Source organism: Hydra viridissima, unplaced genomic scaffold, assembly GCF_058129835.1.
Source record: "Hydra viridissima isolate aposymbiotic clone 2 unplaced genomic scaffold, HvirCarnegie_v1 scaffold_11, whole genome shotgun sequence".
NCBI lineage: Eukaryota > Metazoa > Cnidaria > Hydrozoa > Anthoathecata > Hydridae > Hydra > Hydra viridissima.
This window is the reverse complement of record NW_028324310.1, coordinates 4,657,379-4,672,398: the sequence shown is the minus strand read 5'-3', so window position 1 is coordinate 4,672,398 and position 15,020 is coordinate 4,657,379. Positions and strand designations below refer to the sequence as shown.

The window sequence follows — 15,020 nt, the reverse complement described above, 5'->3', positions numbered from 1 at the left end:
GATAAATGACGCAACACACGGTCGAAAGACGATAAATGTTTCGCATGTACTGCTTAAAATAATCACATGAATTCCATCGTGACGGAATCACCGATTTGAGCTTATTTATAAGCTCAAATTGGTGATTCCGTCACGATGGAATTCATGATCAATTTAATAGATCGAAATATTTAAATGCTAAAACCATATATAACGAAATATTTTTAACACAAATTAAACAAAAAAATAAAAGAAAAAAATTAACAGTTTTACTTTTTTATGACTGCAATTAAATGGTACATTATATTTAAGCTCATTTTTCTAAATTTAAACCCAATCGTCAGTAATTGAGCATTTTAATTGATTAACGTGACCTTCTTCTCCGTAAACCATTGTTTTGTGCGTTGCAAAATTATGAATAGAGCTATTGTTTTGTAAAATAATTTTATTCAATCAAATCTCTTAAATCAATAATACTTAGAGGTTTTCAGATGTGATGATAATTTTTCGTTGAAAAAAAATTTATCTCAAAGTATTTTGATGTGATGTAGAGCATTTTATTATGCGCAAAATAAGCATATCATACATCATTTTGAAATAAACATATCATGCCTCATTTTGAAATTTTAAAAGTACTTTTTCTATTAAAAAAAAGGAAAAATCTCTTTATCGAGCATACATTTTAGTTTACAATAAACCGGGAATATTAGTCAAGGATATCAACGGCGAATTGATTTAAACATACCTAAACACCGCTCCTTCGTACATGGAGACGGATTGATTGATTTAAACCCGGTATCAAGGGCATCAAGGCCAAGACCGTCCTGGAACACCAATCGCAACAAAAACGCCACATAATATCGAGACCGTATAACAACTTATCGACGATGATCCTCTTATTTATTTACATCGTCTAATGGCAGTTGTGTGACTTTTTCATGGACGAAGAATCCCTTGGATATAATTCAGACAAGTAGGCCGTAAGCATGGACCTATAAGAGATGGACGTGCAACCTTTAGTTTTTTTTTGCGAACCATGCTCGTTGCGTATTGTTACAAATCTTTTGTTTTAAACAATTGAAAATAAATTATATTAAAGTCTGTCGGATTCATCAGACGTTTTTGGTCTCGTCTAACCAGTCACATCAACTTCCTTTTAGTTATTAAAGATAACAACTGTAGAACCAAGTTTTAAGTTTAATTTTATATAGCTAGACATTCTTAATATTTTAAGAAATAACGCTGATGTTGACAGGGCCGGCTCAAGGGTATATGGCGCCTGTGGCCATTTTTCAATTGGCCCTCCCCTCCCCCGTATAAAAATAAATCGTATTATGGACATTCGTGGTGAACTTTCAATATTTATTTACAATTTAACCTTTCTTGCTTTTGTAATAGCAAATGATTTAATCATATCTTTTAAGTCCAATTCTTTTGCAATTGCTTGTTCTATTGATAGCATTGCCAGACCATCCATTCTATCCTGTGTCATTGTTGAGCGAATATACGTTTTGATTGATTTTATCTAGGAAAAGCTCCTCTCTGCTGTTGCAACAGATACAGGTAGAGTTAAAAGTATTCTGAGAGAGACAAATAAGTTTCCCAAAGCTGCATTCAAATTGTTTAAACAAATAAAGTCTAAAATATTTCTTGGAGAGTAGTTTCCCTTATAATGATTTTGCAAATATTTAATCTCTTCAAACAAGTCACTACTGTAAAATGCCGGTTCTAGCGCATGAGCCAGTTTCCTATACTTAAGGATTCTAGCGCATGGATAGGGTTTTTAAAATTCTTATCAAGAAGAAGTATAAAAATTAATATTCGACGCTTTTTCTTACCTTTTTATTCAATTTCTTAACATGTGCAATGATTTAAAAATATTTTCTTAAAAAATGTTTATAGCGAGAACAAAGCGTGCAGGTGAAGTGAAAGCGTTGTTTGATCTTTTGTTCAATAACATGAGGATGGTGTGTTTGCGAATAAGTAAAGAAGGGATTAGTGTGCGAACAAAAACAACGATAAATTTAATGTTTGAGGTGGATCTTTTTGCAGATCGTTTTGATGAGTACGTGTTTGAATTTGAGGAATCGTTGCATGTGGGTGTTGAGAGTTATGTGAGCAAGGTGTTTAAAACGGTTAAAATGGGTAGCGAGTTGACTTTGTCGATTTTGAATGCGGGAAGTTTAGAAATCGCCGTGAAATCTTTAGACCAGTTTGCGTATAATATTAAGGTGGCGACGGAAAGCGTTCAAAACGTGAGTTTGAGTTCGACCATGGCAGAACCGGCAGAGGCTCTAACACCAGAGAGTAGTCCAGTGGCAAGAGCAGGGACGACTTTTGTGGCGATGGTACTTCCGATCATTCCTAGTAAAGGTAAAAGAGCCCCGATGAATCCTCCTTCTACTTTTGCGTTGTGCATGAGTTGTTTTTTGCTGAGTTTGAGCGTGATGCCTTTTCCGTGGTCGTATGCTTTTGCAATTTTGTTCAATTGGGTTTTAGTGACAGCGAGAATATGTTCACCGTTCAAGTCTTGATGAGTGAGTTTTATGCTGGTTGCAGTTTTATCATGCAACGCTTTTTTAATTTTGTCAGCTTGTCCTTTTGAAATGTTGAGTTTGATCTTTTGGTACATTTTTAATAGAGTAGAAAATTTTTTTTTCAGATTCTTGAATCCGTGGATTTCACAAGTGAAATTTACCGACTGAAAGCGCTTCCGGAGAAAAGATCGTGTAGAGTGGATGAGATTTTTTCTCTGATGTGGTATCTGACAATGATGTCTTCTCCTCTAAAATCGATCAAGTGATCATCTTGATCAACGATTTGTGTTTCCATTCTTGAAATTTTGCTGACAACGATGGGAAGGTAAATCAACTGAAAAGGTTTTTCAACAATTTTGGTTCCGGGTTCAACTTGTGGGTAAAAGAAGTAAATGTCGTTTGTTGTTCTTCCGTCTAAATAAGACGAACCGATAATGTCGTTGGTGACTCGGATCACTGCAGTTTCTTCAATTCTCACGATATTTTCAGACTCGTAAGTGTCGATGACGCTTGTGACTTTATTAGGGTCAACAGGGTCTTCTTTTTTTTCGACGTAGGTGTATTCGTTTCTATCGAATCCGAGGAGCGATCCTATGCTGTTATTGACGTTGAAATCAACCCAGTATCTTGTCGTTGCTGTAGGCTTTCCAAATTTTAATACAGCTTTTAACGAAGACTCGTTTGCTGTAATGGTGACTCCGTCTACTCTGTACAAGCTTCCTGTTTGTTTTTGCATTTCATTTTGAAGGTATTCGTTGAGCTGGTTGATTTCGTAGGATCCTTCTTGAATGTAGATGGTGTAGCTGTTCGATCCAGCGTTTGGACTGTATCTGAAAACGTTATTTTTAGAGGTGATGTTGGGGTAGCTTCGATAGGTTTCGAGTCCAACAAGAGCCATTTCGTACTGTTTGTTTAAATCCAGCTCGATGGGTCTTTCAAAGTATGTTTTCATGGAGCTGTTTGATACGGTGGGAAGATCTTTTTTAGATTTGTCAAGCAAATAAAATCCAGACATGTTTTTTATACGTTTGGAAAATAAAAATCGTCCAACCCGCTTCTGTATTTTCCATGGTCTTTTTTGGAGGATAAGTCGATAACAGAAAATCCGTGGGGTTGAGACCAGCAGTACTTGCAAAACTTTTTAAATTCTTCTTTTTTCATGTCGCTGGAAACGTGATCTTGATAAATGTGGTTGATATTTTTATCGTCCTGAGGAAAGAGGCAAATAAAGTTAGCATTTTCTCTGATGGTTTGTCTTGGGAGTAAGGAGTAAGTAAGTTTTGAGAGAGGAAAAGCAGTCAACGTTGGAGTGTCTTCCTCGGATGTAATATTTTTCGCATTTGTTTTGTTTAGTGAGTTGCAAATCGTCAAAGATTATCAAATTGTTTTTGGTTGAGTCTAAGGATTCAGGTTCAGGCACGTCTTCTTCACTTTCGAAAAATTGACATTCCATGTCTGTTTCTCCGTCCCATTCTTTTGATATTTCTTCAATGACGGCTTCAAGACTGGAGCTTAGCTTTTCAATTTGGCTTTGAATGTTGAATAATTGTAGAATGACTTCTTTTGGTAGTTTCTTCTCAAAAGCTTTTTTGAGTATTTTGCATTCGGGTTGGAAAAGGGATTTGCCAAAGACTTGCAAGTGGTTATAATCCAGCCATCCAGGTCTAAGCAGTAAATTGAGCAGTAAGGTTGTTTTTCCGCAACCGGACTTTCCGACGATGATTCCTCGAATGCTTCTTGGCAAAAGCTTGTTGTTGTATCTTTTGGTTTTTCCGATATTCCATGACAAATCAATGACTTCCATTTTTAATGAGCTAAAAAAATATTTTTCTTGTATTTAAAATGTACTGCGTTAAATGCAAAAGAGAAACTGAAACCATTCACTTGAAAAATGAGATGACAAAAAACAACAGACCTATGTTAAAAGGGACTTGCGACTCTTGCGGAAAGACAAAATGCAAGTTTATTGCTAAAGAAACAAAAGGAGGTGACTTGGTCGAATCGATTAATAAGCTGTCGAGCAAAATCAAGCTTCCATGGGCAAAATTTCCAGGAGAAATGCATATTCCTGGGATGAACTTTGCAGGGCCTGGCACAAACCTGGATAAGAGGTTGACTTCTACGGACATGTATCAAGATTGGAGCAAGCCGGTAGTCAGAGTTGACAATGCAGCGTATCACCATGATTTGGCGTATAAATATTTTAACGACCGACAAAACAGGAATGTGGCAGATCAAATGATGCTTGAAGAAATGAACTCCATTCCAAGCCCCACTCAAAGAGAGATTAATGAGAGAAAGCTTATTACGCCGGTGATTAAAGCCAAAGCTAAATTTGGATTGGGTGTAGGATCTGAAAGATCTAAAAAAAAAAAAAAATGCCTCTGAAATGGACGGATCAGCTTGCAGAGGAGCTTCATAAACCGGTTATTCGTCATTTTAAAAGAAGAAGGGTGATTGTGAACGACATTGATGAGATATGGGCTTCCGATTTGGTAGACATGCAATCGTTTTCAAAATTCATAAACGGCGTAAAATATTTGCTAATGGTGATTGACGTGTTTTCAAAGTATGGATGGATCGTTCCGTTAAAAAGCAAAACAGGCTTTGAAGTAGCTGAAGCGTTGAAAAAGATTTTCAAAGAAAGAAAATGCGTCAAATTGTGGGTGGATAAAGGAAAAGAATTTTACAACAAGCATGTGAAAGCGTTGGGTGTACAATTGTATTCCACTGAAAACGAGGAAAAAAGCTGTGTAGTTGAGCGATGGAACAGAACGATGAAAGAGAGAATGTTTAAATATTTTTCAGCCAACAATACCAATAAATATATTGACGTATTAGATAAGACGGTGAAAAATTACAACTGCACAAGGCACTCTTCCATCAAAATGACTCCAGTGGAAGCCAGTGATGAAAAGAATAAAAATAAGGTCTGGATGAACCTAAATGGTAAACAGAGAGAAAGAGAAAAACCGAAATTTTCTATGGGTGACAAAGTGCGAATCACAAAAAAGAAGTCTCATTTTGAAAAGGGGTATACACCGAGATGGACTGAAGAGGTTTTTACCGTGTCAAAAGTTCAGTATACGGATCCTCCCACGTATAAAATCGCTGATGCTAACGGTGAAGATATTCAAGGCACTTTTTACGAGCAGGAGATGCAAAAGACGCATCAGGATATATTCAGAATTGAAAAAATCGTTTGAAAGACTAATAAAAAATCATTGGTCAAATGGTTGGGGTATCCAGACTCGTTTAATTCGTGGGTAGACAATAAAGAATTGATCAGTTTGCTTTCGAGCGACATTGGTCATTTCCTTTCCAAAAAAAATTTTCAGGTTCATTAAAAAATGAGCAAGATGATGGTTTTGTTTCAGCCCTTTATAGATGAGTACCTTAAGACGGAGGATTACGAGGAGTCGTATTATTATTCGCCTTATGAAGAAAAGTACCATTACAAGATTTACAGCTTTGAAAATGATTTGGATTTCACCATTATTCGTCGATGTGAAGAATTTGAGTTGAAAATAAAGTGTGGAGGGATTCGTTTTGAAAAAAGTGGCATGCGGCTGGAGGATATGTTTGAATATGCTAGAAGAAAAATAAATAAAGTCAAGAAGCAAGTCAAAGTGTCGGATCATGAAATGATCTAAAAAAATTTCTTTTCCATTAAAAAAGATGAATTTCGTGACGATTGAGAATTTTGACGAGAGTAAATTAATAGCTGGGGAGATTTACGCAGCCACAAGACCAATTCAGTATCAAAAGATTCCTTTGTATTACGAGTATGACAATGGAAAAGGTCCTTTTATTTTAAGAACCCTCATTTTGTATTCTTTGGGTGTGTTTGAGAGTTTTGATCCAAAGACAAAAGAGCTGACTGGATATTCCATGTCTTTTGTTGCTCATGACGATAAAAAGGGATCAGAAGAAGAAAAGTTTATGGAGGTGACTGAAAAAATAACAAAATTTCTTCGCGAGCAAGTCATTCTTAAGACAGCGTTGTTGAAAAAAGGAGGAAGAACAAAAAAAATAATGACAGAGGATTTATCCATTTTTAAGAAAAAGTCAGAAAGTTCATCTTCCATTTTTTTCGGAAAGCTGTATAGAAAAGAAAAGAACATCACTTCCTTGTTTAGTAAAAGGGAGAACAAAAAGATGGTAAAGGCAGATCCATTGGAGTATATTCGTCAAAGGTGTTTTGCCATTGCGTCTTTAAAAATTGAAGGCGTTTTCATTGGATCACAGGTAGAGTCGATTCAAGTCAAGCTTCTAGAATTCTTCATCACTAAAAATGCTCCTGTTTTGGTTCAAAGCATTATGGGTGATTTGGATTTAGGTGAAATGGAGTCTGATGAGGAAAAATAAAAATGAGTTTAAATAAATTTTATTTTCATATAAAAGATGGAAGATTTTTTCCTAATAATCATCCTGTTATTCAAAACGTTGGGTTCAAAGTGGGAAAAAATAAAAAAGATTGTTGCGAAAAGGAGAGCTGATGAGGAAAATAAAAATGAGTTAAAGAAAATCTTTTTTCATATAAAATGATGGAGAATCAAAACGGTTGTGTCGAAATTGTCCAATTCCTCCTGCAAAACGGAGCCGATGTCAACGCGCGAGACAAAAATTGACGCACGCCTCTTCATTTGACATCTAAAAACGGTAATGCCGGGGCTGTAAAAATTTTAATTGAAAACGGTGCCGATGTGAACGCGCAAAACGATAAAAAATGGACTCCGTTACACTTTGCATCTCGCGAAGGTCATCTCGCCGTCGTCAAATTGCTGTTGCAAAACGGAGCCGACGTTAACACAAAGTGCAACAGCATGTGGAAACCACTGACCATAGCAGCTCAAAAAGGTGATCTTGCAGTCTCCAAATTGTTGTTGGAAAACGGGGCCGATGTGAACGCGCAAACTTACGAAAAATGCACGTCGTTGCATTTGGCAAGTATGAACGGTAGTCTAAAAACTGTCGAATTGTTGTTGCAACACGGGGCTGATGTGAACGCGCAAAATGATCATCGAGTAACACCGCTAGACATGGCATCTAATCGCAACCATGATGAAGTGGTCAAATTGCTGTTGCAAAACGGAGCCGACGCTTCTAATTTTTAGATCCCGATTACATCGCCATGGCGACAATGTCGCACAAGTGATTTTTAAGATTCTTTGAATCACTGGAATTTCACTTGTGAAATTTTTAAACTTTGCACGAATTTAAAAATGATCAACGTCGAAGGAATTGTTATGCCTAACGAGGCTTTGACCAACTTTCAATTGCTTGAAGCAGCAAAGAAGCTGAAAATAAAAAACTTTCGAGGTGTTTTTGAAAGAGACACATTGCCGAAAAAACCGAGAAGAAAAGAATGTGGCATTGTGAATACGGGAGACTCTGGCACTGGAGGATTTCATTGGGTGTGCTGGTACAAAGACGGTGATAAGAAATGCAGTTTTGATTCTTATGCTCAACCTCCTCTTGTCGAACTGGTTGACTATCTGAAGAGTCCTGTTTATTACAACAGCGAAAGAGTGCAGTTTGGTAATACCTCTTATTGCGGTCACTTGTGTCTTTACGTCCTGAAAAAATGGGATGAAGGCCTTGACTTTCAAAGCATTAATAACACCTTGTGGTAAGAAGTCGTAGACTACCAAAGATCCTTCGGATCTAATCTGAAGCCAAAAATAAAATCTGAGACATATAAAAATGATTGACAAATTTGGTAGATCAGAATTGGGTCGTTATTTATACAACCCTTATTCAACCTCTATTTCAGGCGAACTGTATATCAGGACAGATGGAAACAGCACCATCATTGCAGATTTGGATTTCAACTCTCACAAAATCATCAACCTGGCAGAACCAACCACTTCGCACGATGCTGCCACCAAAAATTACGTGGACACGCATTCGTCAGGTGGAGGAACGGTTATTGGAGCTGCGGACTTGGATTTAAATTTTCACAAAGCGATCAACTTGAACGAACCGACCAATCTTCACGATGCCGCCACTAAAAATTACGTCGACGTCAGCTCAAGCATGTGCGTTAAAACAGATGGAACGAGCACCATCACTGCTGACATGGATTTAAACAACCACAAATTACTCAATGTGAAAGATCCAACCACTTCTCACGACGCAGCAACAAAAGGGTATGTAGACACTAAAGTGGCTTATTCCAATATTTTATACACAGACGTCAACATGACATCACACAAATTGACCAATCTGTCGGAACCCGTTTCTGCTTCGGATTCAGCCACCAAAAATTACGTGGACACGCATGCATCAGGCGCTGTGGGAACAGCGGACTTGGATTTGAATTCTCACAAGGTGATCAATGTGCTTGATCCTTCAAACGCGCAAGACGCTGCGACAAAAAGTTATGTGGACTTATTGTTGCAAAAATCGAGTCTGACCAGTGTCGTTCCAGGATCCAGTTTCACCAGTTTGGGGTTTAAGTCTCAAACGGTCGCAACGTTAACCACTTCTCCTGTGTTTGCGTTTTCCGGAAAATCTGGAGTGTTGAGAAGGCTGTGGCTAGCTGTGAGTGGAACCATTGGAAATGTTTTTATTCGAATCTGTACAGACGGAGAAATCAATGTGGGGAATTATGCAGAAACCACGGAAGGAATAGACGTGGACAACACTGGACTTGCTTGTGACTTGCTCTTTAGTCCTCTCGGAGGAGGACCTGCATACGCCAACTCTTTGCAAGGATGCAACGTTGCCAGCGCCACTTCAATGGGAGGATACTTTACGTTGGACATGCCTTTTAGAAACGACGTCTCCATTCAACTGGTGAACAAAAATGCTACAGCCATCACTTACTGGATTCAACCGTTCATTTCCACTCTTTCTTCTATTCCTGCCACCATTCCTCTTTTCAAACTGTACTGCAAGACCTTCAGATATTTAAACACCACTTACGGAAGCGAATATGTTTTGATGAACACCAACGGGAAAGGAAACGGTGTCTTTCTCAAATACATCAGAGTGCACATCATCGGGTCTTCTGGAAACTGGTGGGAATCCAGAGTCAGAATGTATGATGGAAATTTACCTCCTGGAAACGGAACCGTTCTCACTCCTTGGACTCCATACAGCACCAACAATTACACCTACTTTCCTGGTTACGACGGTGACAGCACATGCTTCTTTTCCTCGTCTGGATTAGAAGATTTTTACTTGTCGTCGTGGAATGGGATAAACTTAACCTCGTTTAACAACAAGTCGTCAGATCTAGTATACCAATCCACTGCTTCCATCGGTTCCACCACCACCATTTCGTTTTACAGAAATTTTGGAGAAGCAGATTCCATGCCCAGCGTCTCAGCCGGAAGAAGGCTCGTCGTCACGCTCAACTCCGGTGACGCACAAGTCGGTCAATCCGGAAGCTTTTACCTTCTTCTCGGTCAAGTGTTTTATTATGCTTAAAAAATCACTAGTGATTTCCAGACATAGGTTTAGCTGAACCATGAAAAAATATTATGCAAAATAAAATAAATAAATTTCAACACAAATGAAAATGTCTGAAGCATTAAAAATTAACAAGTTAAATTCCACGGATCCAAAAAGGATCTTAAGAACCTGCGATAAACTTTTGCAAATAGCAGAAACTAAAGAGAAATGTCGATATTTTCATGAATGTAAAAAAGAAGAGGAGGAAAACGATATCATCGCAAAAGAGAGAAGAGAAAGATTAAGAAAAAAGTTTCCTTTACTGTTAAAAAGATGAGAAGAATCATTTGTATTGACGAGAATAAGTTGAAAGGCACCGTTTATTTTAACGATCATTTGGATCATCCTCCTAGACGGCTTTGTCGACGTTCCAGATGTGAAATATTTGCTCAAAGAGACACTAAGTTGAACCGTTTATCCAAACAGACGATTGTTTTTATGTTTGGGATTAAAGTGGATAGAAATGTTGCTTTGGTGAATTTAAGGCATGAGCTAAATTTAAAGCTGAATTATTTCAGTCACTTTTTGCTTTTTTCAGAGTCTGTAGAGAACATCTTCATGGAAATTTATAACAGAAGCGACAAAGACGTTGTGATTAAAAAGGGAGAAAGCCTTTGCATCGTGAATTTCTTTTAGATCCTTTTTGGATCCATGGAATCTGAGGGAAGAAAATTTTTTATTTCTCCTTAATAAAAAATGGAATATAACAGTTATAAAGAAATATACCCCACTCTTCCAACGGCTCCAGCGGATGATGGACACGTTTACCGTCTTCAAAAAATAAGTGAGATCCAAAAAGAGATTGACAACGAGAGGAAGAAGAGAGTTCATCTCAGCAAAAAGTACCATCGCGTTTTCAGGATCATTTCGAATGTGGACAATACGATGCAGGGATTGTGCATAGCATTGGGTGCGACTGGAATAGGACTTTTGTCTACGATTATTGCAAGTCCAGCAGCGATTGCGTGTGAAGGGGTAGCTATTGGAATGGGTTTTTTATCGATTGTCGGAGGTCAAGTGAACAAAAGAATGGCTTTGAAAGCGGAAAAGCATGAAAAGATAAAAGTGCTGGCAGAGTCAAAATTGAACACGATTAGAGAGCACATTTCCAAAGCGTTGATGGATAATAAAATAAGCGATTCAGAGTTTCAGTTGATCTTGGTGAGCTTCAAAAGTTTAAGACCATGACGGAGGAAATACGAACCAAAACTAAAAACGGAATAGATGAATTGGCTAAAGAGAACTTGATCCAAAAAGGTCGAGATGACGCGATTAAAGCGTTTAACAATTTTTATAAAAAAAATTAAATATTTTTTCCACGGATTCAAAGAATCTTGAAAAATAATTTCTATCGTATTTTAAAAACCATGTCTTTTTTTAAAATACAAGACCCGAACAAAAGAGATGAAATTGTGAGAGAGATTAATGACAGAAGAAAGAGGATTTATCAGAACAGCATCAACGACAACATTTTAGATGCAAATTTTCAGACGTATGTGGGAAAGCGGTTTAAACCTCTTATTCAAAGCAACAAAAAGACGCTCAAAAAGATAAAATCCGAAGTTAAAAACGAGGCTAAAAACGAAGTTAAAAGCGAGGCAGAGCAGTATTTAGAATCAACAGGATCTATTTTTCCTGAGGGCGACCAATTTATAAAAAGTTTGTTTGATCTGGACACAAGAGCAAAATTTAAAAGAAGCTTTAAGAACAAGTTTGAATTGAGCAAAAGCGATGGTCAATATACGATTGGAAAAATGGGAGTGATGTTTGAAGGAAACGATATGATTGTTGGAGGTGAAAAGTATGAAGGAACAAAAGGTCTTTGGGATCTCATGACCAATCCAAGCGTTTCAAAGAACGTGACAGCAGAAGATGTGGCTAATTACTCGAAAATTTTAGTAGAGAGTGAGGCTGTAAAGTCGGATGCGAGGTATAACAAACCCAGAGCTTCAGAGATTGAAAAATACAATCAATTCATCATTCCTTTTGAAAATGAGCTGAAATCTAACAAGGGTAGAGAAGATCCTGTTTCAGCTCCTACTAGTCACGATCTTCAAATGCTTGATCAAAATCTTGCTGAAAAAGAAAAGAGGAAGGAACAGTTAAAAAAGGAGTACCGTAAAGGTTTAGCACGCATTGAAGAAGGGAAAGATACGATGAGCGTTGAAGAATATAATAACTACAAGGATCGCATGAAAAAAGCTTATGACAGGAGAAAGAAAGGTTTAGGAGTGATCGTTCTTCCTAGCGATCCGAATGCGTTGGTGGAAAAGCTTGAATTGAGCGTGGCTTCTTGTCGTGCTGGGAATACGGGATCGAGAAATGAAGCTGTGAGCATTTGCGATGAGCTGTTGAGGCAAAAGGTGATTAGCAAAAACCAGTACAAATCGATAATGAAGTCCATCGAGGTGTGATTTCAAAGAATCTGAAGGATCCAAATAATTTTTTTCTCGTATTTAAAAATGATCATTTACAGAAACAGATATGTTAAGAAACACGTTGTTGGAGGAAGTGGAATCATGGACACGTTGCGTCATTTTTTAAAAAGAGCAGCAGCATCGGGCGCGTCAAGAGCAGCGTCTAATTTGGCTGGCAAGATTGCAAAAAGCGAGTTGGGAAGAGAGGCGATTACAGCTGCAAAATCTGCAGGGAGAGAGTTGACTTCTTCGGCGATTGCGACAGCGAAAGATGTGGCTATTGACCAAGGCAAAAAGGCGCTAGAAAAGGTGTATGCCAAGACTGGAACTCCTAAAAATTCTTTCCATAGATCTGAAGGTTCTAAAAAGGTTCCGCTTACTCAAAAAAGCAAAGACATTATTTCCGGAATGGTTGAACCTCCAAAGGTGAGCAGCGATTATTCCTCTCTTGGAGGGTCTCTGTCCATGAAAAACGCCATCCGAATCCAAGACCTAGTGAAGATGGGAAGAGGACTGAAGATCGCATAAAAATTCAAAGAATTTCCACGGATTCCAAGAATCTAATGCCGCCACGGATCTGAAAATTTTTTTTCTTTGGTATAGAAAAATGGCAAATTCAGATGTTTTAGACATTACAGAAGAAATCATCATTGATGAAGATATTGAGAGATATGAATATCACGAATATGAACCGGTTAGCACCAATTTAAACACGCCCGGTGAGATAAGAATCAATATTGAGCAGCAAGATTTGTTCACGCGTCCCTGTGATGCATACCTTTTGGTGGAAGGAAGACTGACAAAAGCAGACGGTACTTCCTATGTGGATGCGGATGTGGTTACTCTTGTTAACAACGGCATCATGCACCTGTTCAGTCAGATTTCTTATCAGTTGTCGAATCAAGAGATTGAGACCATATACAGTCCAGGTCAAGCCACTACCTTGCTGGGTTTCCTGAAATATCCTGTAGAGTTCCAAGTGTCGGAAGGAATGAATCAGCTGTGGCAAAAAGACAGCACTGCCCTTGCCGATCTTGCAGGTAATAGCGGCTTTAGCGCAAGACAGGATTTCATCATTAAGCAGCCTGCTGATAAAGGGAGCTTTTCATTTTGCATTCCTTTGAAGCACATTTTTGGTTTATGTGAAGATTACGAAAAAGTTCTTTACGGATTCAAGCACACAATAACCCTTGTAAGAAAGAGCGACGTTGATGCGATTTTTAAGAGCGAGGCAACAGCTGCAGGAAAAGTAACCTTGAGCAAACTGTCTTTGTTTATGCCTCATGTCACTCCCTCTGTTATGGCAAACAACCGTCTTTACAAACTCATCGAGTCCAAAGTGGACGTTCCGTTGACGTTTAGATCCAGACAGTGCGACACCATTGCCGTGCCAGTGTCCAATACGTTCAGTTGGAGGTTAAGTGCTAGATCAGCCAGTGAACGACCGAGGTACATCATTGTTGGATTTCAGACCAATAAAGACGGTAGTCAAGATCTAAACCCTTCCGTATTTAACCACTGCGATTTGAAAAACATGTATGTGACCTTAAACAGCGAAAGGTATCCTGCTGTGGATTACGACTTAGCCTTTACAAACAACAAATTTTCAAGGGCTTATAGAGACGCATGCAAGTTTGACAACAAGATTTTTGGAATCAGCGAAATTGTCGCCCAGCCGAATATAACAGCGCTGAACTACAGGCACATTTGCCCTATTTTCGTTTTTGACGTGAGCAAGCAGGCTGAGAGGTTAAAATCGACCGTGTTGGACGTGCAAATTAAAGCCACCTTTAACGCAAACGTTCCTGCAGACACTCAAGCCTTTGCCGTGGTGATCTCTGACAAGCTGCTCAGAATCAAATCCGACGGAAACAAAATGAACGTTGTGTATTGATTCTTTGAGAATCCTAAGATAAAAAATAAATCCTTAATAGAAGGATGATTTATACGAAAAAGGATTTGAAAAATTTACTTATCGAAAACGGCATTTCCAAAACATCGAAAAGCAAACTGGGTTTGGCGATGATTGCGCTGGAGAACCATCTGATCCATAAAAATGCGATGATGGAGGATGTCAAGCCGATAGATTCCAAATACGAAAGGCTCCGTTTGATCTGAAACAATCCCGTGGCTGTAAAAATGACTCATGCTGAAACAGGAGAAGTGATCGAATACGGCTCTCTTTACAAAGCAATGAAAGAGACGGGACGCAGCAGCAATTATTTTGAGAGGCGAAACGGAAAAATAGATGAAAAAGGAATTAAGATTGAGATCATTAAATAAAATGACGTTTCACCCGTTTTTTCTGGAGTGCAGCCAAAGAGAGCCTGATGCAAAAAAGAAAAGACAGCTCGAGGCTCTTGCGTTCAAGGATGAGAGTGGCTCGTTCAAAATTCCTGAAATGTACAGCGATGAAAAAGGAGACGAGCTTTACGCGATGTTGTGGGAAGAAAAAGAGGATGACTTTTCGAGGATGGAGAAAAAAAATCAAAGAGCGCAACAGAGAGTGGATCCATTTGAAAAAGCGAGAAAAGCTGAGAGCGATCGACAAACGCGTTCTTGAATTGGACTGTGATTGGGAAGAAAAGAAAAAAATGTCGGCAAAACTGAAAATGGACACGATGCT

The 15,020-nt window shown here is 38.3% G+C and overlaps 2 protein-coding genes and 1 pseudogene across 2 annotated transcripts; all 3 read left to right on the top strand.

The window, feature by feature from the left end:
• The first annotated feature begins 1,948 nt into the window (after positions 1–1,948).
• Positions 1,949–5,488, top strand: LOC149881817 (uncharacterized). Its single transcript, XM_090066142.1, has 2 exons — positions 1,949–2,516; positions 2,642–5,488. The coding sequence occupies exon 2, from the start codon at positions 4,359–4,361 to the stop codon at positions 4,902–4,904; it is 546 nt and encodes a 181-aa protein (XP_089922268.1). The 5' UTR covers positions 1,949–2,516; positions 2,642–4,358; the 3' UTR covers positions 4,905–5,488.
• A 1,572-nt stretch (positions 5,489–7,060) lies between these two features.
• Positions 7,061–7,633, top strand: LOC149881816 (uncharacterized; annotated as a pseudogene).
• A 5,623-nt stretch (positions 7,634–13,256) lies between these two features.
• LOC149881815 (uncharacterized) lies at positions 13,257–14,288 on the top strand. The gene has a single exon (XM_090066105.1). The coding sequence runs from the start codon at positions 13,257–13,259 to the stop codon at positions 14,286–14,288; it is 1,032 nt and encodes a 343-aa protein (XP_089922231.1).
• The last annotated feature ends 732 nt before the right edge of the window (positions 14,289–15,020 follow it).